Source organism: Amblyomma maculatum, chromosome 6, assembly GCF_055883805.1.
Source record: "Amblyomma maculatum isolate TAMU_Amacu chromosome 6, ASM5588380v1, whole genome shotgun sequence".
Classification (NCBI taxonomy): Eukaryota; Metazoa; Arthropoda; class Arachnida; order Ixodida; family Ixodidae; genus Amblyomma; species Amblyomma maculatum.
Window position 1 is genome coordinate 99,568,059 of NC_139349.1, and position 26,240 is coordinate 99,594,298.

General features: G+C 46.9%; 2 protein-coding genes across 3 annotated transcripts; both read left to right on the forward strand.

Moving 5' to 3' along the window:
* The first annotated feature begins 2,770 nt into the window (after nucleotides 1–2,770).
* Nucleotides 2,771–3,906, forward strand: LOC146186398 (uncharacterized). The gene is made up of 2 exons (XM_084605672.1): nucleotides 2,771–3,045; nucleotides 3,758–3,906. Exons 1-2 carry the CDS (start codon nucleotides 2,853–2,855, stop codon nucleotides 3,769–3,771), a joined length of 207 nt encoding a protein of 68 aa, XP_084461798.1. The 5' UTR covers nucleotides 2,771–2,852; the 3' UTR covers nucleotides 3,772–3,906.
* A 7,302-nt stretch (nucleotides 3,907–11,208) lies between these two features.
* LOC146186399 (uncharacterized) lies at nucleotides 11,209–18,578 on the forward strand. Of its 2 annotated transcripts, XM_084607175.1 has the most exons (5): nucleotides 11,209–11,439; nucleotides 13,098–13,238; nucleotides 14,863–14,951; nucleotides 17,808–18,027; nucleotides 18,277–18,578. In XM_084607175.1, the coding sequence occupies exons 2-5, from the start codon at nucleotides 13,193–13,195 to the stop codon at nucleotides 18,357–18,359; spliced, it is 438 nt and encodes a 145-aa protein (XP_084463301.1). In that variant the 5' UTR covers nucleotides 11,209–11,439; nucleotides 13,098–13,192; the 3' UTR covers nucleotides 18,360–18,578. The 2 variants fall into 2 exon arrangements, with proteins under 2 accessions (XP_084463301.1, XP_084463300.1); XM_084607174.1 differs by lacking the exons at nucleotides 11,209–11,439; nucleotides 13,098–13,238 and having other exon boundaries at nucleotides 14,518–14,951.
* The last annotated feature ends 7,662 nt before the right edge of the window (nucleotides 18,579–26,240 follow it).

A 26,240-nucleotide genomic window follows, 5' to 3' on the forward strand; every position in this document is an offset into this window, starting at 1 on the left:
CCACCACGAGTAACTTTGTGGCGCCTGATCCACATCCCTGCCTCATTGTCGCCCAATCTGCGGGGATCGCCACTACACTCTCCAAATCGCGCGATGTTCTTGAAGAGCGTGGCTGCTAAAATGTGTTCTGCCATGACACCCAGGGAAACTCTACTGGCGAAGTTCTAAATGCTCGCATGGTTACTATTAACGCCCGACTAATTTCCAAATGCGACCAGGCACATAATTGTTATAGTTAAAATACCTAAAAGAAAGCAACTGCCGAGCTTACTATTGTTAGAGGTGGGACTCGGATGCCGCTGGACGGATCCTCAGCCGCATCGACGTCCGTTCCACCCAGGAAGAAGTGCCACTGAGCGAGGGAGTTCGGAGTAGAAGGACTAAAACTTGTTTATTTACATTGTTAGGAAGATTAGAGAAGAACTCATGATACCCGCACACACACAGTTTCAAAAGGTTCGTATTCGCCAGGTTCCCTGGGTGAAGGGCGGGCTCGTTGTCGAGGGAGTGTCCTTATCAATTTATTGTCACTCACATTGACACAGTTTCACTTTCGCAGACACGCCCCCTCGAAAGTTTAGACTTTGTGGGGAAGAGGAAGCCGTTGTGGCGGTGCAGAGGGCAGCCCACGAGGAGCTCGCTATCTGCCGGGGTCTCATAGTCTAGGACACACCTGCGTCGATCGGCGTCTGTTGGCGTCTCATGGTCAGGGGCACACCTGCGTCGAACGAGCCACCGCGCGCCGCCGGCAAGACGAATTGGAGAAGCGTTGACTGCCGGTGCCTCATGGTCTGGGCACACACGTCTGCGTCGCAAGGGCCGCCCCGCACCGTCAGACGAAGGAGGGGACCGCGTGGCCGCCTTGAGGGTACCGACCCATTCGGGAGACACCGGGATCCACTTGAACCTTTTTGTTCCCGATGGCCCGACTTTGACCGCGGTCGTCGTCCGGCCGAACACCCCGCGTTCCTTTCCAGATTTCTTTCGCGATGGCCATTCACAGTCGAGTCTCGCTGACACCGTTCTTGACCCCTCCACCTCTTTCGATCGGGAATTCTTGTCTTGATGGTTGAAAGTGGCAGCTCCCGTTTCGACTCGATGTCGCCATCCTTAACACTGTTAAGCATCGCTAACTTATTTTCTGATTTGCGCGAACATTGGTATTAGAAAGCTGCAGAAACCGCATGCGTGCCTCAATAAACTTATTTAAAACAATTGTCAGTAGTTTAGCTCATTTTAAACCTAGTTGAGTTACGAAAGCAACAGCCGAATGACTACGTTTAGGGTAGCTTAGGCTAGGCGCTGAGCAGCGGCAGGGCCTTCGTCCGTTGATTTGGTTGATTATGCCCACGCACTTCTAGGTATATATACATCACACACTCCTCTGCTCCGCACAATCAACGGAAAGAGTGATGCGCAGCAGGCGCCGGCTGCGGTTATGACATCACTTCACCGGCACTGACGGAGCGCGCGGTGAAGCGCGGCAGCGACGGGAGCTCAGACTCATCAGCTGATGCTTCTGGCATCACACGGTCTTCGCGCATGCGCAGCTTGGCCCACGCTGTGCCACGCGAAATGGCTCGACGACTAGCGTAGTGCTGCTGTCGCAATAAAAGGATTCCAGTTCACATTCGCTGAAAGAACCGACATATAGCTGCAGACGCGGCGCAGCCATAGGTAAGCTATTAGACAAGGCCGGAAAAAAAAAAAACAACGGTGAATTACTTGCATTTAGAAAGTTTTCGAAGTATGGGTTAAAATATAGCGCATTTTGTGGATGCGCATTGTTGATATAATTCCAGCTGAATGGAGGTCATTGAACCCTTCGTGCATGACTGTGCTCTAAATCTAACCAGTGTTGCACTGAACAAAATCTAGTTGGTTGCGATCTGAGAGAATCCGATACACGACTCTATTCTTCACGAACAGAACGAGACAGGATCAGAAGAAGGCTATCTGTGATTGCATAAAACTTGCTTCTCCGGTCCTCGCAGTGTCCGCCACAGTGGATTCCAGGGTGACAAAATGTATGTAGTTGGCTGTTCAAACAATCCAAACAATAAACTAACCCTCCTACCAAGTATAAGATGAAAGGTGTTACTATTTGTGACTTGTCCAATGTAGTCGAACACTGAAAAGTGGAGTTCGTTTACAGCCTCGGTAGGCCAGCTTAGTAATTCAGGAGGCCGCGAATCATGACGTAATGTTACAAACCGCTGTTTTGTATTTCATTTGCATCCTACTGCAGCCAGGCTTTTCTTCTCGATTCTAGGAGTGTTTCTGCGTGGATAATTTTGATTTTGCTTACCATAATGTAGTGAACGAGACGTTTTGTGTGCAGTTAGCAGACTGCACCACCATGGTTGAATATCTCGGCCACCTAGACCCTTGAAAATGCATGCAGATCCTCTTTGACATGAATAGTGTTCAGTTTGGCAGCTGCATGTGTTGGTGGGCGACGCAATGACGACCGTCGGTATGTTTTGGTATCTTCGCTCTTGCCACGATAGCATCAAGCGTGTCACCGTGTGTTGTTTTCTGCAGGTTGTACACTTATCTAACATGGGTTCTCACAGTTTCCCCTTTCTTGTTTGATTGCGCGTCTTTTTCTGCGCATTTGCGCAGTTGGAAGCAAAAGTGTTTGGAATATAGCTCGTGTCACATGTTAGTTTCTTTTTGTTTATCTCTCTTTGTTGTTAACTCTGATTGGTTCGACGAACTGGAAGACCCAGCCCTCTAGTAGTATCGCTCAACACCATGGCTACAAATACGGGGATAGCATCCTTTGAGCTACCAGATTCACACAGGCTACCACTCTCGTCGAAGGAACTCTACCCAATTTAGGCTGCGAAATGAAGTTTAACGCTGCCATGTTGATGGTCCTGCTCGTGCTGTGCACAGCGTCTACCCCCGCCATGTGTGCGTGCCCCAGCAACGAGGGCGTCATCAGCGACTGCGCGTACACCGTGTGTGATCCGGGCGAGTGCGCCGCCATTGGACTCGAGTGCTGCCCGAAACCGTGCGGAGGCTCCTGGTGCGTCAAAGGTGAGTGCAGTCATCGTTGTTTCCAAGGCGTCTCGAAGCAGCACGTGAATGTTCAAGTGTTTCTTTTGGGAGTAATTTCAAATGGCATATATACAGCTTGAACGTAATAGGGTCAACATTTCCTTCGTGCTTATGTTAAAGCAAGCAAACGGGGAACACAAGCTAGTAGTCGAAGTGTGCAAGCCCCAGCATATAATACTCTTTTTATTTCAAGTTTTGGGGATAATCTTATTTTTCGTGGGTGTGTACACACTCATTGTACCTAAAACCGCTATCTTCTGTCCTCTGCGTCCAATAGCGTTTTCTTCGTTTTTGTCTGCCACCTGAGTTAATCAGGTGTAAACCGGGTTCTAAAAAAAGCAGGATGACTCGATGTTCATTCGTCCAGCGCAAACACTTACGGTCTGGTCTTTACGGTACGCCGGAACCCTGCGATTGCATTACAGCGCATCCCCATCAATTGGATATGATCTTACGCGCGTGCGCGTGGTCCCATTCCCAATGGACATCCTCATTTCATACTACCTGACATTCCTTGCGCTGTTTACACTTGCCATAACCTGGCTGTCGGCGTATACAATGTAATATTCTTACAGCTGTTCTTATTATGTCTTTATTATGAGCAGATTATGGGCCTCAGCAGTACCTACGTAATGTGGTGTACAGGCTAACCACGCCTTTATGTTGTGAATTTTCTTTCTTTCTTTTCTAGGAATTATGGTGTAGTTCCCGATGGCATCACGCATACTATCACCCTGAGCAGCTGTCCAGAATCAAGCCACCTCCTGCTCTGTCACCGAGGGTGATCGCCGTCGATGGGCTGTATTTCCACTAGCGTGGCATAATAAAGAAAGTGTGCAATGCCTTTTTTTTTTTTTTCGTGGCTTCCTTCATCTTGGCCGAGCAAAAGACTGAAGCCCTGCTTCAGTACGTAAGCGTTTCTTACCGCACACCTGTTACGGTTCAAAGGCTCAACTGGCTTCTGTCGTCGAACTCCGCTTCCGTGCTTAAATTGCATGGCGACCAACCTGCGGCACAGCAATATGGTCCTTTGGCACGATTACTACAGTTCACTTTATCGTGCATAAATTTCGTAGGTTAGACACCCCTTCAGATGTTCTTTGCGCATCCACAGCCCTGCTTATGGGCGGAGTTTTCCGTACTTCCATTGCCAGCACTCCTCGCAGACATGCGATATACTCCTAACCACATTCATCGCTGCACAGATGTTGGATTATTTCGTGGTAATCTGCACAGGATTTCCCGCCGCAAGATAGCAGCCGGGGTTACAACCCTAACCTGCACACGGACGCCGTCAACAGGTCTTCTGGTCATTTATAGCAGACACGGGTTGCTATGTATATGGAGATTAAATATGACGAAATGTACACCTGCGCAATGAAACCAATGGATGGCTCTACTTTCTTAATTACATCCGCTACAAATTTGGCCATAGGCGGTTAAATCCCCCCTTACCACGACATTAATAGTTTCACCTTGACTGGCATTTGTCGTTTTTGGTGCACACAAGTAGGCACCTTCTAGTGGCCGCATGTCATGCGGTCCTATCACCCAGCAAAACAGTTTAGCTTCGGTCGCTACTCTTATAGCTGCTGTGTGGTGCTCTGGAATGAAAGTTCACTACACGTAAGTGATCTGTACAACCTAGCCCGATACGAAAGTCGCCACGCGAGCGTCGACCAAAGAAACTGAAGAGAGCCATGGCCCAGAATCCTTTGCTGTGGCCATGGAGGAATGTGGCCAGCTTTCCTCGCTGTGTTTTAAGCAGCCGTCACTCTCTTCTGGGCAAGTAGTTTTGAATTTTTTTTTCTTTTTACTTCACCGTACAGGCAGTAATAATATGGCTCACGACGTATTCTTTGATAATATCTGGAATTGGACGATAAAAGCTACATCTGCCTGGTGAAACTTCCCTGCTGCCTCAGCAGCAGGGAAGTATGGGTCACCCTAAAGAGTATTCGGAAGCAAATTACACATACGCCCGCCAAGCACCATATTTACCAGATCATTCCCAGAAATTTATTTATCGTCCGGGAGGATGAGATAATGAAGTACACACTTTATTGCAATGATTGGAAAGCTTACAATCGAGAGAAAAGGTGGTGACTTCGTCGCGGGGGTGATGGTTGTGTCATGTAACAGCGAAAGAACGTAAGAATGCGAAATCTTGATTTTTTCGCCCTGCCAAAACCGGCGGTCAGGCGCCTGGAATGCTAGGCTGGTCGAAGCTCACGCGATAACCTTCAAATCACGCCGAAATGTTCCTAGATTCATCGAGCTGCACTGGTTAATCTCTGGCGGTTGAATAAGATGTTTTGCATCCCCTGCATGCAGTACGCCTGATCCTCGGAGGATATCGACGGAAGCGGCGCCACGTGGCCCAACGTGACATGTCCGCCTTAGGGAATAGATGGCACTGATTTCCCAGTGTGAATCACAGAACATCTTGCGCTGAATATGGCCATGTATACATTGAAAAATGTCAGTGTTTTCCACAGTGGTGACCGACTCAGCGCATTTCGGTAGAATTGGAGCTGTTCGCGGACTCGAGCCTCCATAAAAGCCAGGTCCGTTAAAGGCCCCGTTCTGTAGAAAAATTATGGACACTTAAGCTCCGCTTTTAAGGCCATGACGTGATAGCGTACACTCTTAAAAACGGAGTTGGATGTGGGGGAATCGCAACAATTTGACTACTCTCTATTGGTATATAAAAGGAGTCATACAGGGAATGAGCGGTTACAGCCCCCTTCGCTGCAGGACTCTGCCCCCCCCCCCATCCCCCCCCATCCCCCCCCCCCCATGTAGCCCGAACGCAGTCACGGCCAAAGACGGCATGTAGGACTTGACACGGCAGCTAAATCATAATCCGCAAGCAAATTCTTGCGAAGGCGTTTGTAAAAGGTCAAAGGAACAAACGCACTTCATATATGTAATACTTCTGACAAATCGTATTTATGTGATTCTTAGGCTCAGTTTTTCTATAAAATTTGACTCATAGAACTTTCATTACGCCTGCTAGGGTTCAATACAAACGAAGATGACGTAATAACGACATCTCATTAAATCTGCGGCGCGCTGAAATCAAGTAATGACTCTAATCACTGTACGTTAACCCATATTCGTGGTTGTAGCCTTAGCTGCATGAACGAAGATTTTAATTGGGAACAAAGCCGAAATTGAACGCAAAGTATTTTCACGTAGTGATGACAAGTCTGTAGGCAAGAAAAAAGAAGACAAGTGTAGTCGCACTGAAATCAAGTTTTATTGGGCTGAACTGCGCCCGCAAATGAACTAAGCGAACCTGCGGCGGCGATAACAAAAATCGTTCTTGTCGGTCGTCGAACTAATGCCGTCACACCGATAAACGCTCAATTTAAAGGCGGCGAGGAAAATCTAGATAAAGCCGCGAACGGTGACTAGCACGACCTACAACATAGCAGAAGCATACGAGATTGGCAGGAATCTTCGAGACACATTTCAATGTATCTTGCGCGACAAGAAAACTGATAATGCGGTGCCTCGCGACAACGAGCATCAATAAAGAATTCAAAGTTGATCCGCATGCCAGAATCAGAGCCATAAGGCCGCATGCCGGCGACTGTCGAAAAAAGAATAACTAAGCGTTTGTATAGATCACGGCATTACTCCCCCTCTTAAAAAGGCAGCGCCTCGATGCTTACAAAATAAACACATAAAAGTAAATAAAATGCGAAAAATTAAAACAACTATGGCCTTTACCGCGCGCAATAAGAATATATATGGTGCACAACATGGATGATTTCTGGGTGCGTCGGGGATGACTTCTTAATTAAGCGGTCCGATACGCCGAAGGATTTTTCTTGTGCCGAAGAAGCGCTTTTCACTCAGTCCACGGAGGCGTACCGGCGTCCGAATCCATACTTGGTCTCCCTGTCTGGGCCGCGTCGTCACAAGTTGTATCGCCGAGCGTCGGTGTGTTGCTGGTCTTTGATCCGCAGCCGGGCGAGTCTTCGGGCTTCCTCTGCACGCTGCAGGTAGGAGGTGACGTCGGGGTTGCCTTCTGTCATGAGAGTTTGGTCGACGAAAAATTGCGGACTTCTACTGCGGAACCGTTAGGCAGGCTTTTGCTTCGGCGTAATGGTTTATGTAATCAGTGGCCACGATGTTCCATTGTTTTTGGAATCATTTTGTAGCGGTAAGAACACGGACACAAAGAACATTTTAACGAAGTTTCCATTGTTTCCCGTCGCTGAAGTTGGGAAGAGTCCGGGGAGGTCCATCTCTATTTGTTGAAAGGGCTTAGCTGGGGGTAGTATCGAATGCAGTAGACCAGCAGGTCTCGGCGGAGGTGTGTTGTGTCGCTGACACTCACGGCAAGTTTTGACATAATGGGTGACATCAGCAGCTAACCGCGGCCAATAATACTTTTTCTGGGTTTGGTGCGACGTGCGGGCAAGGCCGAGATGTCCTGCCGTTGGCTCATCGTGGCACACCTGTAGAATTTTCTCTCTGAGGTTTACCGGCACAACAAGGTGTGCGGTACTGTTGGATGCAAAGTTCTTCACAAGGACGTCATTTTTTAATGCGAAGAACGACAGCTGACGCTTGAACACAGCGGTAGGGGAAGTAATCTTTCCTTCGAAGTAATCGGCTAGGTCTTTCAGCTCAGGGTCTAATCGCTGTTCTTCTGCGAAACTGCTGGCGCTTACCGATCCCAAAAGGGCATTTTCGTCATATTCTTTCGGTGGCGCATCAATGGGGACTCGTGACAAGCAGTCTGCATCGGAATGCTTGCGGCCGGACTTGCAGACAACTATGATGTCGATTTTTTGAAGACATAGGCTCTATCCGGCAAGGCGGCCGGAGGGATCTTTCAAATTTCCAGTAAGCGGAGCGAGTGGTGATCACTTAGCACCTTGAATGGTCAGCCATATAAGTATACGGACGGAACTTTGAATTTACCCAGATTATCGCGAGGAACTCTTTCATTGTAGTCGATTAATTCGATTCGGCTCTCGACAGCGAACGGCTGGCGTACGCTATAACTCTTTCCTGTCCTCCAGTTTTCTTCACGAGGACTGCGCCTAGGCCAATACTGCGCTGCTTGCGTCGGTATGTATTTCGGTTTTGCCATTTTCTTTAAAGTGCCCTAGGACAGGAGGGATTGTAAGAGGCGCATAAGTTCCTTGAAAGCCTCCGCTTGCGGCGCTTCCATTTGAAAGGCACATCAGCCTTTGTAAGTTGCGTCAACGGTTCGGCGATGCGCGAAATGTTCTTCACAAATCGGGGGTAGTAAGCGCACAGCCTAAGGAATCTGCACACGGCTTTCTTATCTGAAGGCTGCAGACACTGGGGGATCGCAGCAGTTTTCTTCGTGTCTGGGTGAACGCCATCTGTGCTCTCGATATGGCCCAGGAATAACAGCTGCTCGCAGGCGAATGGTACTGTTCTGATTTTAATGTCAGTCCTGACGACTTGATGGCAACCAACACTGTCCGCAGCCTTTTCAGGTGGCCTCGCTTTCGTCCACGTAGACATCCATAGGTGCCCTAGGGAGGTCTAAAGCAGTTTTAAAAATTATTATGTAGCCTATTCCTCAAAATTTCTTCAAATGCAACAGTGCTAACTGCGAACGGTCTTTCGATTACTACTTACAATAATAACACTGCGAACGGAAAACGTTGTTTGTCTATAGGAGGGTTACAGTGAGCGCACAGGGCTCAGGATTGCGGCCGCCCTATTTCCCGTACACCTACTATCTGCAAGCTCTACGAACACATTCTAGCAGCTCGCTTGTCATGGTGGTTGGAACCAAATGCTTGTTATCCAGAATCTCAAATCGGGTTCCGTCCTCAAATTGGAACAGAGATATCCTTGCAGTTTTCGCTGCTGAAGTACTTAAACATTCTCCCCAGAGTCATTTGGTTCGTACTGTGATCACTACAGACATTGCAAAGGCATACGACAGCGTCCTTTACACTGCAATTCTTGGTGCCCTTCAGGATCTCGGTCTCCCGAATCGCTTTCATCTCTCAATTCACTCCTTTTTAACAAACAGAACCTTTAGTATTCGTGTCCATGGGAAACCTTTTGGTCACTTTACCTCCAACCGGGGGGTGCCCCAGGGCTCCGTCCTAGCCCCCACATTATTTAACGTGACTTTTATTCCTCTTGTCCGAGCCCTAGAAAACATGCCTACTGTAAGCGTTCTTGCGTATGCCGACGACGTGACCTTATGGTCCTGTGATCCAGATGCGTCCGTACAACAGTCGGCGCTCCAGCACGCGTTGGATGTTATACCATCTCTAAAATGGCGACAATTGGGCCTAGTTGGTTATTCATAGTGATCTCACCGCGCTAACACACAGAACGAAAATAAGGACAACACAACGGAGCGCGAACAACTGGTTTTAATGGAAGAAACGAAGTCATTTTATACACAAAAACGTGATCATCATCGGACAAACATAAAGACACGAGGAAATCTGAAGAAATCAATCATCGCAGGCAACAAAGGCATACAACTAGACACACTCATCGCGATAATCTAAGCAGATCCCTTATGAAAATCAAATTTTCCTTTTTACTTCCTTTGTTTTTCCTTTTTGCTTCCTGAACAGCCTTCCTATAGACTTTTCCTTTCTTTTGACTAAAGGAAGTTTCCTTTGAGCTCACCTTGTTGAGACTTTCCTTTCTTTTGACAGAAGGAAGCTCATTTTTAAACTGGCTCTCTTTGGCAATATCAATAATGACCTTCCTTTGTTTTTCCTCAAGTAAAGAGAAAGTTCTCTTTACTCTTTATGCATCATACCTTCTTTTTTTTGTTCTTAAGCGAAAACATACGAAGCTCATTTTTCTTTTCAGCTATACTTTTCATTTTTTTTTTCTTTCATTAGTATCCCTTGCACTTTTTTAACTTCTGAACTTTTTTGAATAAACCAATTATACATTTATCAAAATATACAAAATCGCATTCGTTTCTTTGTTGTGCAAGTAAACATCATTTTAATTTTTTTTTTTCATTTTATATTAAATCCATGCTTTTTTTTTCACGCGCTATATCTTATTTTTAGCGCAAGTTTCCTCTTAGTCACCACACAAGGTGCAATAATATTCACCACCTTCCTTCCTTTGTCCTTAAGTGTAAAGATAACTTTCTTTTCATTCATTTCTCGTGCTTATTTTTGTGTGTGTGGCATTACTTGGTCTATTTCTTGCCCCTCTGAATTTTTTAAGATACAATATAATATATTCAAGAATTTTCATACATGTTAAAGAATGCCAGGTGGTTCTAATTCATCGCTTTCGCAGCCCGCTGGTTCGATGGCGATGCATGCGCGAGACGGCATGTACATACATCCGTGACCGCTGCTTCAGCACTCTGACACGGTACGCAACAAAGCTCGGCGCAGGGCTGGCAGGGTTCGTCAGTATTTGCGTCGGCATTGCAGCCTGGCAACTCTTGGCTCGCAGCGACGCCAAGGGCGACGCTGTTAGCAAGCGCGGCCTGCTTCCGTCGTGATTTAGTGCACTTCGGTACGGCGCGACGTTGACGTCGCGCAAGTACGCTTTTACCGTGGTGGCATTTCCAGTGCGTTCGACGGGTAGGCGGTTACCGCAGCACCATCGATAACGGCTTCAAAAGCCTGCAGTTAAATGCGCTTCACGATGTGCCTAGTACCGGATGTCACATTGTTCACGAAAGTCAAGCTCTACCTCCTATCACAGTTTAAAGACCAGCAATTAATACGTCAGCGACGTCGGTACGTCGGTACCACCACGCACAGAAGCCCCCGCAGCCGAGGTTACGAATACTGCCAGTAAAACCAAAGTTCTCACGGCGAGTAAAACCAATGAAGATTGACATGCACCACAAGAATTCCGCAGCAAAAAAAAAGGGCGCTGCAGCTGCTTGTGGCAATAATTTGCTTAAATTATTTTGTGTTATGTTACGCCTCACATATTACAACTAAAAAAAACAAACGTTTAAGGTTGTTTATAAATTATAAGTTTTATTTTGAAAGTTTGTGAAGTTTGCAAAAATGCATTTAAAAGTTTGCAATGGCGCTTGAGACTCTAGCGCTATCGTTTTCGTGAAAACAGCCGGCGGCATGCTTCACTATGTGTTTCATGACCGTAGGAAGTTGATTGTTCGCGTTCGTTGTGTTCGTCGTGTTTTGTTAGCGTGAGTAGTGCAAATGGCCGATCATGTCTTGGTTAAATGGGCGACCGCTCAGAAGTGGGACGTATACCCTGTAAGAAACCTACAATCAAAAGAACTGCAGGCGAAACTGATGGATAATCCAAAATACTGGAAGATTATTCCAAACCAAGGAGTACTACATGCCCAGTGGAAGGAGGGGTCGTACTCTCCTACGTTCATTCTCGGAGTGGGTAAGTAGTCAAACGTCTCTTGTCTCTTTTCGTATTCGTGTCTTAATAATGTTTACCTGTGAAACACCTTCCTTTGCTACTCGCGGTGAGTCGTGTCGCGAAGTCGTTTACATGCCCGCATTACGACCGCATTGTGTTAACCGGCAGGTGACAGTAGTGCACATGGTGAAAGAGGTAGACAGTTGATTCCGGGAATTGCGTGAAATTAAAACAAAAATGCATAATGAACTGAATTGCGGAAATAAGAAGTAGAATAAACGCGGCTGCTGTCGTTACGTGGACCTGATTCTCCCTGTTTACACAGCAAATGGCAATTCTCGGTGTTTCGTGATAACAGGAGTAGGCTTCCCAATTTGGGCTCTAAAAAAAAAAAAAAAAAAAAAAAAAAAAAAAAAAAAAAAAAAAAAAACACCCTGCTCGCATTGTCGTCTCGGAACGGTGCGGCATGGAGAATGGCAGCTCCTTGATTATTGAAGCTGATTTAGAACAAGTTTTAAAGATGCCCAGGGTGCTCGTTCCAAGACAATTGGTAGTGTAGCAGCGAAACGGACGCTTTCACAGCTGCAGGCGACTGAAGTTTAAGCAGATAAAAGCGCGTAACGTGTTGTCGCATTCATTTACTTTCATATTCATTTGTTTGTTTCTTTTTATTGAAGCGTCAAACATGCTTCCTTTCTTCGCTACCAGCCATTCCTCAGATTTCGCGCAGAGAGAGAAAACTTTATTAAAGAAAGGGGAAAAAAAAAGTGTGTGTGGTGGGGAGGCAGTGTGTGGAGTCTCCATTCTAAGACTCCAGTGGCCTGGGCTGCCGCTTTTGCCTGAGTTACCAGCCTACGCTGGGTTGCTAGGTCGGAGCATAGCAAAGCAAGCAGTGATATCAGTTACCAACAGCATAATGCTGCAATGATTTTTAGCTGCCGATGTAAAAGTTGCTCCCAGTGCATGGGGTACGGCCAACAGGTGGAAGGGCACCGCTCTCTCCACTTCATTTTCAATGCTGCCGTTGCACTTTGCCACTACTTCTGGATGAGGCTATCTGCCACGGGATCGCATGCTCCCTTTCATAAAGCTCACTACTGTACATGGGTACAATCCCAGCATTCATGGCCGCATTTCAGTGGAGGTGAAATGCAAGTTGACTGTGTACTGTATGATGTCATTTGCACATTAAAAAACCCCAGGTGAGCCCACCACTACGGCATCCCTCATAGCTTAGCTTAAGTCGCTTTGGGACATAAAACACCATGAACCTACCATAAAGCAGAGTGGCTATGTTTTACGGCATGCGTGGGAGCTCAAACTGTTTTTCTGGAAATTCATCCTTTGTTTTGTCCACTACTGCTCAAGTGGGCATTCTGCCCACTTGAGCAGTAGTGATGCTGGATGGTGTCAGCTAGCAGTTAAACATTACCATGTCCTTTTATGTGCCAAGGTTTGCTCAAGGGCTAATGTTCCTCCTTAAGAAGTGTTGCTTTGAACCCTAAACAGTGTCCATGCTACGTTTCTCTTGTCAGTGGTCTTCATTTGGTCACTATTTTGCTAATCTCATGTGTGGAACCAGATATCTGCACAATGCGTTATACTGAATAATTTTTGTATGATGCATTTGAGTGCAAATACAATTTAGTGAATAGACCTTGCCACATGTCGTTTTGCAGGAAAGCTGCAGCTGTAACAAAATGTCTAAGCCAACAGATGCAAAAAAGAGAGTCCTGGAGCTTGAGGATGAAGTGGGGTCTGCAAAAAAAAAAGAATGAAGAAATATAAGGCCGCAAGAGATGAAGCACGTCAGATGCTTGGTATGTGATCGCTTTTTTCTGAAGCCATTGGAATGCTGATCTCCATTGCCATGAGACTGAAATTATTTGCTGTGTCACCAGATGCTACGTAAAGCATAACAAATTCAAGTGCTAACTCTTAAATGAACAAGACCTCTTGGTCTGTAGCACGTCCTAGTAAAAGCACCAGTAAGATTATGTTGCTGCAATAAGGTTCCCCCTACACTGAGGATTAGGATTGGTGTTCCTCCTGTAGTTGTCTTTGCGACACATTATAGGTGGTGTACAGTAGTGCTCAGCTACACCGTGGCGCTGCTGCATGACGCCACCAACCACCATGCTTGCAGTGCACGTAGCAGATGAACTGCTGCCACTCCTGCTCTGCAAGCATGCTTTGTTTGTGTTACAGTGACTTGCGTGTCACATGTCATTGCTTGGGATCGGCATGCATCTGAGATTGAGCCTGTTGTCGTATGTGATAGCTGCATGAAAATGCATGGTAAACAAATGCCACTCAAGGTGAGCACCTGTGCTGATTTGTGCTGCTCAAGCCGAGGCCGAAAAACGGGTGCGGGATTGGGTTCCTTTCTGTTCTGGAGTGGTCGGTGACAACAACGCTCCAGTGAACCCGGAGAGCTGCATTAGGTTCAAACACATTCACGGGGTATAAGTTGTAGCCAGATGGCTGCGGCAGGTCTGTGGTGCTCTCGCATTACTGTGGACGGCGTATCTGAATGGAACCCTTGATTCCCTCAGATTTTAACCTCTGAGTCTCCTGCAAATGATGAGGTGCATCTAGAATGAGCGCAGGAGGGACAGCAAAAAATCTAAATTTGTATGAAATTATCATATGTGGCCTCGTCCTGTCTTGGACCTTGGAATCCTTATGGCATGCGCTTCATTTTCCTGTGCCATTTTGGTCACTTAGGTGGTGTTTTTTATTTTTTTTTTTTCACAACAGGAAATTTATGCTTGTCCAAGCTCTGCACCTGGCTCAGCAATCTGCCTAACTTAACTCGGTCACTACACCATGTTAGCAAATGTCGACACGAAAGACAGACACGAGATAGGTGAAGCATGGGCTATCGAGTATCAGCTACACACTCGAGTGTCAGCCTTTGTCCAAATGTATGGCTTATTGCTGCCGCCATACATGTATGTTGCATGCTGACCTCTTCAAGGGCCTTGCTACCGACAAACTGTTTCAGGGATGTGATCTGACTAACTTCTGTTAAAGCGCTCACAGCTATCTCGGCATCATCATTCGCACCCATGAATTCATTCTAAGCAATAGCAGCACCTGTCAGTTGCACTGTAGTTACAACGTCCTCCGCAGTTAATTCAATCCAGGCATTTCCACAGCGAACAAAGAGATCAGAAGTGGGATGTCAGCATTGGCTTCATCAATTGCTATCAGCATCCCCTAGATTATGTACCACTGATAGGGCGCCTTGAGTGCGTGAGTGATGCCAATGTCTAGCAGCTAAATTTTGAATGGCGCATTTGGTGACAGAAAAGGGTTGGTCATGCAGTCAAGGGCAAAGAAAAGGCTTTTCTCCTGTGGTGAATGTTACATGGGCTGCTGCTGCTAGTGATGAAATAGTATGTTTTGTTCCAGCTTTCCTTTTTTTTTTTTTTTTTTCAGATGTTGCTGAGCTGGTCAATCGGCTGACGGAATCCGTTAATAATGCTGCGTGTACAACACAAGCAGTTGTGCTGCCAACCGAGGCTCAGGTTAGTTGCTTTAGTCTAGTGTCTGCATGGTTGTGCTCATTACTGCCTTTCTCGATGAAACTTTTTTAAGGGTCACACAAGAACTTGGTTCTAGCTTTATGATAGCACTGCCACAAGTCATGCACTTCCATTGAGAAGTGTGCAGGGATAGGGAAACGAGGAGCTCATTATCCATGTGAATGAAGTCAGCAGTCACTGAATTCAGAGATAGGCAAGAAGCAATGCTCTTTATGATTGGTTGGCTCTTAGGGTTTAATGTCCAAAGCGACTCAGGCTATGAGAGATACTGTAGTGCAAGGCTGGAAATTTCGACCACCTGGGGTGCTTTAACGTGCACCGACAACACAGAGCACACGGGCACCTTGCGTTTCGGCTCCACTGAAAAGCGGCTGCCCTGGCTGGGATGCTGTTTATGAGGCTGGGCTCACAGACTGCATAATTAGTAGCATAATGATATTTTTAAATGAATGTCAATTTGATAGAAACGACAAAAGACAGACAGTGCTATTTTCTTAAATTCATCAAAACAACCATGAAAAAAAAATCCCAACTGCTTCCTTTCATTTTAGTGACTGTTACTTCATTCGTGTGTATATTGATTTGGAAGAGTTTTTGTGAAAGCTGTAGTGATCGGAAGTGCAAGGTTACTTTTGTTTACGCTTCCTGTTGAGCATACTTCCCTTGGGCTATAGCAAAGCCCTTTTCATCAGAAAAGAGATTTCCATTAGCTTGTTTAATATTCAGCAATTTCTTAGGTTATCTATCTCGGAAGGCCATCTTTTTGCACTACAACTCGAATGACGCAGCTGGTGCTCCTCTAATCAGTCATTTTAGCGACTTGGGCCAGTCATCATGGTATTCAAGCTAATGTGCATATAATCCACTTGCACCTGACAGCCACCTGCATGTCACTCTGGCAAGTCAAAGGCAATTAACCACCACGGTATTGCCAGGAGGGTCTCCTTTGAGAAGGAGTTGTGGCTTCTTAAGCTGATCCAACAATAGTTCAGTTTCACTTTAACCCCTTGAGCACTATTATTTTGAGATTTCTAGCTAAAATTGCTTAAAATTACGATATCGTTAAAGGCCCCATTACATGAAAATTTGTTGTCTGTGTTGTGAGTGAAACATCAAGAGCATGGCGCTGGCAAGTGGCATGGCCGAACACACATTCTTCGATGATTTGTGTGGCTTAACAAGACCACATGATATCCAAAAGTTAGGAGGAGCTGCTAACTCCGGTCGTTCATTTGAGGTGGGAAGGTGAAATACGAATCAACATTCCAGTGCTCTTCAATGCTGAGTCAGGCTTGCTACACCTAGGCTACGCAGACATGTTGATACAGCTTGGTTAAAGCAGGGCTTTATATGTTGGGTGGTAGCCTACACTGGTCGCATCATACCCTTAAAGGCGGAGCTTAAGTGTCCCTTTAGTTTTTATTTTTACTGCTGGTTTCTATTTTTAGTGTAATAAAAAAGGAGGTATCCGAGACAAAAATATTTGAACCAGAAACTAAGTCAAATGAGCGCAGTGAAGTTTATTGCTCATTACGTGAAAAATCAACTGCCCGCCAATAGGCAGCAATCTAGTCGAGTAACATATAGCGAGGTAACTGGAAATGTTTTACAAGGGACGACCAAGAATGGAAGCCCAGGGGGTTTCATCGGAATGTTGTCAATTTTCATCCACTGACACAGAACTCGCAATAGTATCGTCTGAGCTGTCATCATCTTCGTCGGAAGAATTACTCATGTCATCACTGTCATTTTCACTTCCCATAACAATGCAAAAATTGGTGTCTGAGCCATCTTCGGATGGCGAGGATGGCAACGAAGAAAAGCTTCTTTCCCGCGATGACGGGCCAACAGTGCATGCGTTGCCTCTACCAGGCACCATTTTTCTCATTAAGGCTGCTTAAAAGGCTTTCAAGCGGTAGAACAAAAAGCAGTTAACGGGTCAGTGGTGCCATCTGTCAAATGGCGCATGACCTAAGCCTAAAACTCTCAGGGTGAGGATCTATCCTGCAAGGGCAAGCACTCGTCCAAAATGGCTTGAGGGCATCTTTGCAAGGACGAGCTGCTTGTCCAAAGCGCTTGAGGGGTTAAATTATGAAAGCTACCTGTGCAAGCTGGAAACTAAATGTTGCCTCAAAGTAGCACATACAGAGCAGGGAGTGCATGCTTTTGCTAAACCTTCATTGGCAGTTTTTTTAATTGGTTGAGCTTCTGATGTACGAAAAGGATGTTAGTATTTTTAAACAGGAGGTGACAATGTGGGCACTGTGCCATGTCTAAACTGGCTTTTAATGGCCTTTGCAATGTTAATGATGAGTAAATCCCTTTATTTTCTGACTTAAAATCTGTTTTTTTTTTTTTTTATTGAAATGCAAGCACAAATTAGGTCGTTAAAAATCTCTTATTTCTTGTTTTTTCTTCTGCTATAGCAATGCACTATTAGCGCTCAATCCTTTGCGGGGCATTATGTGCCCTCTTTTTGGCTAGTTACTTTAAATACATATTACACAATTGTCAGGTTACACTAATAAAAATGTTAAAAGATGTTTGGCCTGATCAAAATTAGATCAAAACACCGCTCGGGAAGGTGTCAAAAACATCCAATAGTTTTCGTATGCCTTCATTGTTGTACATGTTAAAGTACGGCTTCTTGAATGTGTATTTTTACTTGCAAACAAATGACCTTAATTATGCATTTTGGGGTTTCTTTGAATGTTCTTAAGCTGGTCTAAGTTTTTTGTTGTTTGTAAAGCCCCTTCATTTTCGTATTGCATATCAAGGAGTATTGTTGTATGTTACAATACTGGTCATAGTACTAATATTTGCTTTTTGTTCTTGCAGGTGCACATTGGCAGCAATATTATGGTAAATCAGCAGTTGATTGACCGCATGAAACTCAGTGCGGGCAATCAAGCAACAAAGTCTGCGTGTAACTTGGTGCGGGTTGTGTTCTCACCCGAAGAACTGAAAGAAAGCTCACTCTATGGCCGTGTCTGCAATGCCCGCAAGGAACAAGCTCCAAAAAAGGCACTGGGCTGCCCAAAATTGGATGCTGTTATCTGTAAGTCCTCGAGCTCATAGCCTGTGCATGTGATGCAAGAGCATTCTGAAATATTGTCCAAACAGCTGACTTTTCAGTGATGGTCAGGGCCATAATGCTTGCCTTAATGCATAATGCTGTGGTGCCTGCATGGCGCTCACACTGTCCGTGCTCTGTATATTTAATTTACAAAAGCTAAGGAAGGCTGGATGGACTCAAGCTTGTTCATTGCAGTCATGCTTCTAATGTTTTTTTTTTTTCTTTTTGCAGCCTACACCTGCTTGCTCAGTGGAGTACTAGCCAAGGTGGTCACCGGCAGTTGCGCAAGTTTGCACTGGGATTGTGGGCAGTGATCCAATTTTTTGTCGCAGGGTCTTCGAAAGCAGGCCTAATTGCAAGGCCTAAACAGAGGAAGTACATCTATTCAAATAAATATAAGCTCATACAAACAAATGTTTCAGTCTGAACCTACTTCCTTCGAACATCCACCAAATATCCCATAGTCATCATTCCTTCGAACTTCCTTTGAACCAATAATTGGCCACTGCCTGTGAACTCAACTCAAACTGACAACGGTCTGTTCTCTGGGAGCTCAAAGGAAATTCACAGGAAATTCACAGGATGGTCAGAGAAAGTTAATTCACTGTGAATTCAAAATCAGTAGCCAATTCTCAGTTCAGAGGAAGTTGCTTCCTTCTGACTTTTTTGAGTTCACATTGAACTCAAAGGATGTTCCCATTTTTATAAGGGATCAACTTCTTTCGCCGACAACGACAGCGATAAATTGCTGATACACATATCGGCTTCTACGGATTTTATTTCGAACGCTTTCGAACAAGAGGCTAAATGAGCATGCCAACAATTGCAAATTCATCGCGCATCCAGGAAAGCTGGCTACGCACTGTCAGCACTGCAAATGCCAGCCTCAATTCGAAAAAAACGCTGTTATTTCGCATTCTAATAATAAAACCGAAAGAGAAATCACAGAAGAGCACGGAAAATGTCGTTACAGCTCCATCGCTTACACACTCTTCCTGCTTGGTCGTACTGGCAACTCAAAGACAATCGCTCCACTGCTTCGCCACCGATATCAGCCGCGCATTTGCCTCCAGGGTGCATAATATAAACCGATGCATCACTCACAGCTCTGCAGGGAATTACCGTTGTGTACAGTCCCTCTCATCCTCATTTTAACTCTACATGCGCCCCCCTTGCATTGGAGCTTCAGGCGATACACAACGCAATTAGTTCCTTCCCACTCGAACCCACATTTGATACTGTTCACATTTACACTGACTCTCTAGCCGCTCTTCACCAGCTTAAGGCTGTTCGGCGTACGTTCAAAATTACACAATCCATTCCCCAGCTCTGCAAAAAATACCCCTATCCTATGCGTTTACACTGTATTCGCGGCCATGCTCACGATCTACATAATATCCATGCGGATAAAATGACACACCGTGACACATCAGACAAACCGCCACCTTCCCCTTTTCACCCTGATCCGTTCCTGTCCCATGTTTCCGAGGAAGAATCTTTGCAGCAGCGAACACGTGCCCTAATTTGTCCTTGTTCGTACCCTCTCCGCCGTAATCTCACTCAGGAGGAGGAGGTATGTGTGCACTGGATTCAAGCAGGAGCGGCTCTGACCCCTTCTGTGCGTCATCGGTGGCAAAACGAACGCTTTCAAGTGACCGAAAAGTACCCGAATTGTGGCGCTTCACCGAAACTGTGCGATGTGCAGTATCTATTGTGGACCTATCCAGCTACGGAATCCGTGAGACAGAGCTACCTACTAAAAGTAGGCCTGCGGTGGGACCTTGACTGTGACTACAGGAAGTGGACGCTAAACAATCAGTGCATCGGCAACCTATGCGATTATTTAAGGAAGATCTGTTTACACTCCTTTTCTAGCTTCCTCCAACTCCCCGCTCCCTTTTCACTATGCCTGATGGCAAACTTCTCAAAAAAAAAAAAAAAAGAAACAAGAATAGCGGAGGTGGCGCCAGAGGGCATCATCTGGCTGTGCCACGTATTTGCGAGGTTGCCGGAATCCCTGTATCTCGAGACCATTGAGCGCGTGTTCAGTGGCTGCTCAATATTCGGTACTCAGTTACGCCGTCGCTAGTGCTTGAACATCTAGTTTGCCCTTAGATAACAAACTTGTCTACTGCTGTGTTGCTAAGATCATCTAATCGCGTCTTCACCGCCGGAACTTTTCGCGAGCACTGCTGCTCACCGCTGAGGACAACACCAGTGTGTGCCATCGCATACCACACGCCATTATCAGCTGCCCTGAGTGTCAGAACACAGACCACACATGATTAAAAGTACATTTCCTCAAAAGCTGGACTTTCTGAAAGGCAGCATACCATGCTGCAGTACGCATGCGTTCCTGTCGAAGAACAAGTAGGTGTAGAAGGTTTTTACCTCTATGTTGTTTTAAATTTGAACTTGACCGAATTTGGAGCAATCGAGATAAAGTTTTGTTGAGAAGGTTACGCCAACATTGAATGCCTGGCAAAGATATTCCCTTGCAAATTATGTGCTATTCGTCAATCAGTGATGTCCTTAAACGGATTACCGGCGAGATTTCCTTGGGCCTAGCAACTGAGCAGTGCAATCAATGGAAAATATATCAGCGAAAGCATTCTAACATGAGATGCGGCTCACATGTCCCGCGTCCTCATGTACTTCAAGGGAAGAGGGCGAAGTGAAATAAGAGCAGCGGCAAAATGAGAGAAAGAAGAAGAAAGAGTACGAAAACATGCAGCCGTCCCCAGAAGCCTTGCCGCCTCTAAGTTGGCTGGCTCCACTTCCAACCGCAGAGCAGAACCCCATTCCGCTTAAAAGTGACGAGGCCCCACAGCTCAAGGACTCCTCCAGGCGGCGTTCGGTACCCCGCTACGTGGCCTTCGTGGTGGCTATCGCTTCTCTGACCTCCCTGGTGCTGTTCGTGTTGCCCGCCATGCTGATTTCCCGAGCGAGCAGCTGCCGCCATCTCGGCGGCTGCCACTCGCTGGAGCAAGACCTGCTAGAATCCATCGACAACAGCGTGCACCCGTGCGACGACTTCTACCGGTACGAGTTGGCCGCAGGCTTTCTCAAGCTTTTGCAGCGAAAGCTACACTACTGTAGGTTTTCAAGCCATCGGCGTGGCACCGTGGCAGGAGCTACCAACTTGGGTTCCTCGTTTCTCATTTCACATGGGACGGTTATGTTCGAATTAGCCTGCCAGGACCCTGGTATTCACATTACCCCTATATGCCACAAACGCACGTTCGCATATACAGCGTGGTTAAAGCGGGGCTTTATATGTGAGCTGGTAGCCTACGCTATGGCGTCATACCCTTAAAGGCGGAGCTAAGTGTCCCCCATATTTTGATGGAGTAAACGCCTTACCACCACCACCACCTAAAACACCTGTGAGCTTTGATGCGTTTAACGGAACGCTGATTGTGTTCTATACAACACTCGGTCGCCCGCTGCCAATGCTTTCGGTCCACACTCGGTTCAGCAGCGTTGAACCCGCGTAATTGTTTTACTTCTCATTTGACGACTGGAAGGAAAAATAAAGGAGAGGTTTAACACGGCTAAACCTAAGTAGAGAAAGCAAAACCCCGCTAATTCTCCGTGAATGTCAGGAAACTTAAAGGACACCACCGCCGGGACGAGACGACACGGATGTGTCAAGGCCATTTTGAAGGGGCATGTCCCAGGAGTCTACCGGATGGTAGCTAAATTGGTTCACAGGAAGAAAAAGGCGCAGTAACTGTCACACTTGCTCTGTGGACACCCGAACCGCGCCGTAAGGGAAGGGAGGAAGGTGGGAGTGAAAGTGGAAAGAGAGAAAGGGGAGCCGTAGTGGAGGGCTACGGAGTAATTTCGACCACCTGGGGATCTTTAACGTGCGCTGACATAGCACAGCACACGGACGCCACTTCGTTTCGCCTCCATCGAAACGCAGCCGCCGCGGTCGGGTTCGAACCCGGGAACTCCGGCACAGTAGTCAGGCGTCTTACCACTGCACCACCCCGGCGGGGCTGACTGCGTAGATTCATTTATAGGAAGGGAAAGGCGCGGTAACTGTCACTTGTTTTCTGTGGACACCTCAACCACGCCGTAAGGGGAGGGAGGAAGGTGGGAGTGAAAGTGGAAAGAGAGGAAGAGGAGCCGTAGTGCAGGTCTACGGAGTAATTTCGACCACCTGGGAATCTTTAACGTGCGCTGACATAGCACAGCACACGGACGCCTCTTCGTTTCGCCTCCATCGAAACGCAGCCGCCGCGGTCGGGTTCGAGCCCGGGAACTCCGGCACAGTAGTCGGGCGTCTTACCACTGCACCACCCCGGCGGGGCCGGATGGTAGCTATGGTGGGAAAGTGTAGGCAGTGGACTGAAAAGATGTGTGGCCTTGTGGCAGCCTATGTAGTGTATGTGTAGAGAATAAATTTTGCCAGGTGTGTGAAGAAAAAGAAGGGAAGCAGCTGCAAAAGGGAATGGGAAGAAACGAGCGTCGCTGGCTTCAGCCACCACACGTGAGAAGCGAGCGGCGCGGAGGCTGCGCGTCACTACGCGCGTTCGAGGCCATATGAAACACACGCCGACAAAGATACAGAAGGGAGTAGTAATGCTCAGCTTCAAGATGGCGAAATCTTGACCCATTTTCCTTCCTTTGCCTCCTATAAGGATCTTGCTCGAACAGTTGCAATGATATGCATTCTCGGTGCTCCACTATCTTACCGTCCTAGGCAGCAGACAACGCCGCCACACGTGTAACATAGTTTATATTACGTGGCCGCAAAAGCGCACAAACTGTGCCGACGTGATGGTTTACAGCATTGCCCTACATTTCTAGAGCGCAGAAACCGAAGACATGAAAGCCGACTGCAGATTTTGAAGCGAATGATTCACTACGCTCCGTTGGACTCAGCTGCGCCTCCGGCTCGATGCACCAGCATGAGTTGATGCTGCGCTTCCGAGTCTGCAAGATGGTCCTCCCACTGATCAAAACTAGGGCTGTCTATTTTAGGCATTATGGGGTTAGCCCTGCTTCCCCATGTTCTGTGGTATAGAGTAGCATTGTCTCTGCACGCAGGCACAATTGCTTTTCTATCGTGTGGGCCATATCTTGTTCTACACGGCTTTGTTTGCATATGCGTTTGTTTGTAGGTGGCTAAGTGTAGTGGCTTGCTCTGGGCTTGGTGCAACTAAAGGTTCGCCTAGAGTGTAGCTGCGAGATGGCCCTTGAAACTACGCATTTTCAATCCGTGATTCCGTTTAATAATGTTTGTTTCAATTGGTTCTAGAAAAAAAGAATAGGTGCAACGCCTGTCGCAATTTTTCATGGACACATGAAAAAGGGAGAAAGAGACATGCTGCGGAGTAACTGAAACCACCCGGGGATCTTTAACGTGCACTTACATCGCACAGCACACGAATGCCTCTACTTTGCGCCTTTATCGAAACGCAGAAACCGGTGATCAGGTTCTAACCCGGTACACCGGAGTAGTAGTCGGGCATCTTAAGCACTGATCCACGGCGGGGCGATATAATAATGAGAATAATTGGTTCACAGGAAGGGAAAGGCGCAATATCTGACACATTAGTTTCTGTGAACAGCTGACCCGCGCCGTAAGATAAGGGAGGTAGTTAGCCTTGAAAGTGGAATGACAGAAACCAAGTTTTGTTTCTGGGAAAGGAAGGCGCAGTATAATTTTGTATGAGTAACAATACATGACAGCTGCACTTAATATGTTCGACATCACTTTTTCGTACATTTTTTCCTTAAGTTAGGGCGCAGTGTACTTTTGAGATGAACACGACGGATTGGCGAACAAGTATACGTTTGACCTGATCAAGGTGACAGCATCTTTTTGAATGTCAAGCAGCCGACAAGGTTTGCCTTGTCTGATACATGCTGTAGTGAAGCTTTTACTTCAAAACAGTCGATTGAAATGGGTGAAGAGAGGGAAAGCGCCTCAACGGCCACCGCACGAAATCACAGAGGAACGTGAAAGCTGTTGAGAACTTGCGATTCTAGACTGTTTGCACCGCTCATACCCGAGATTCAGCGCTTGTGTACACGTTTAGCCGCAGACTAGCCTTTCTTTTCGTGGATTGCATGGCGCTGTTGTAAATAGATTTTCCACTGCTTCGAATTCTTGACTAAGCTGACCGCTTCCCCCCCCCCCCCCCCCCCCCGCCCCCCGCGGCTGTGCTCATATTTCGACGGCAGTTGGTCTCTTGGCAAGCACTCGGAGATTATGACTAGCAGCTTACCGGTATCGCTCAAGAGGAAAGCATACAAAAGTTGCATCTTACCTGTACTCACCTATGGGGCTGAAACGTGGAGGCTAACCAAGAGAGTTCTACTTAAGTTGAGAACAACGCAGATGGCTATGGAAAGAAAAATGGTAGGGGTAACATTAAGAGACAGGAATCGTGCCGAGTGGGTCAGAGAAATAACTCAAGTTACCGACATTCTAGTGGAAATTAAGAAAAAGAAATGGGCATGGGCAAAACATGTAGTACGAAGAGAGGATAACCGATGGTGGCTTAGGATAACAAACACGGATTCCAAGGGAAGGAAAGCGTAGCAGAGGATGGCAGAAAGTTAGGTGTGTGGATGAGGTTAAGAAGTTCGCAGGGGTCAAGTGGATGCACCTAGCACAGAACCGGGTTTAGTGGAGAAATATGGGAGAGGCCTTCGCCTTGCAGTGGGTATAGTCAGGCTGACGATGATAATGATGATGATGGTCTCTTCGGCGACGAAATCCAATTCTTTTAGAGCTGTCATATTTAATTCACACCTGGCACCTACGAGATTGCGCCAGTGAGGGCACCACTAGTGTTTGCTTTTATGAAATGTTTATAACTGCTTCACTGTCAATAGAAACGTCGTATTTGGTAGCCCGTGGCGCTAGTCTATCAGTCCAATCTGACTAACCATTTCCCTTCAATTCCCTTTAAATAACGTAGCCTAGACGTTGCTAACGGCCAATGACCGACAGTCTGCAGCCGCATTCACAGTATGCATGCTGGAACCTGATGGTACTGCGCTAGTCAGTGAGACAGCGGGCAACACCTGCAGTATTTGTGCGAATTTTCTCTGGAGGCCCGCTAACCTCGACGTGAGAGAGCAAAATGGGTAACTCACACGGGGCTCATTATGATGGCCAGGGCACTGTTGTGCCGGTGGGGTTATCACACAGTATCCCACAGTCAACAGGGTTGTGCCAAGGAGTTGGTCGCGTAGCGCTCGTCACCCGTTTTGTGAATAAGGGCTGTCAGATCCCTGGGCGGTAGCGATGGATCCATCCGAGTCGTCGCTGGTGACATGAAGAAAACGCTTTATACACTATTTACAGTCATTTACATAACCATATCTGCTCTGGGGCCGAAAGCTAACATAGCCATACGCGACAGTCCTCGCGCAGCGACGGCCGTGGAGAATTCGTCGCGTCCGCTCTCTCAGGGGGTGAACTGCTCCCGATGGACGCTAGTGAAGAACTCACACTCGGAGACTTGAGTGGAAGCACTTGAGTCTCCGTAAACCGAGAATCCGTTGGCGCTCAAACGGTCCAATCCGACGGCAGCACTTTCGCAGGGCCAATGGGGGAGCTTGCTGCGCTCGTGCTTCAAATATGCTGCGGAACGAGAAGGGGTCCACCGCCTGGGCCACGGCGCCGAGCTGTCTCGTCGCTGAGCTCATGTTGAAACACGTCGCTTCTCTCCCCTCGGCATGGCTCGCCTCCAGTACTCCGGTCCCTTGCAAATCAGTATCCGGGTTTTGTGAAGTAGGCGTTCGCTGGAGAAGTTTGGCGTCCGGCTGAATTTCTGGACGGCTTTGGCCGGGCACAACAGCACTTAACTGTGTAAAATTTGAGTGCATCTGATCCTGCGAATGTAGTGCAATGGAAGGACTAGTAGCACCAATGACTAAGGGGCTCTGTAGCATTCTAACATTGTGCGGCAACTGCTGTGAGCTCGTGTGCAAGCATGCTTATGTGGCGTTAATATGGGAGAGAGAAAGAGGAGTGGCATAAAGGGTGGTTGGTTTGTTTGGTTTGTAGGGTTTAACGTCCGAAAGCAGTTCAGGCTATGAAAGATGTCGTAGTAGAGGGTTCCGGAAATTTCGGCCGCCTGGTGTTTTTTTTGAGCCTTGAAGTCTCCCAGGACATGAGGGCATTTTGCGTTTCCACCTCAACCGAAGCAACGCCGGCATGAGAAGGA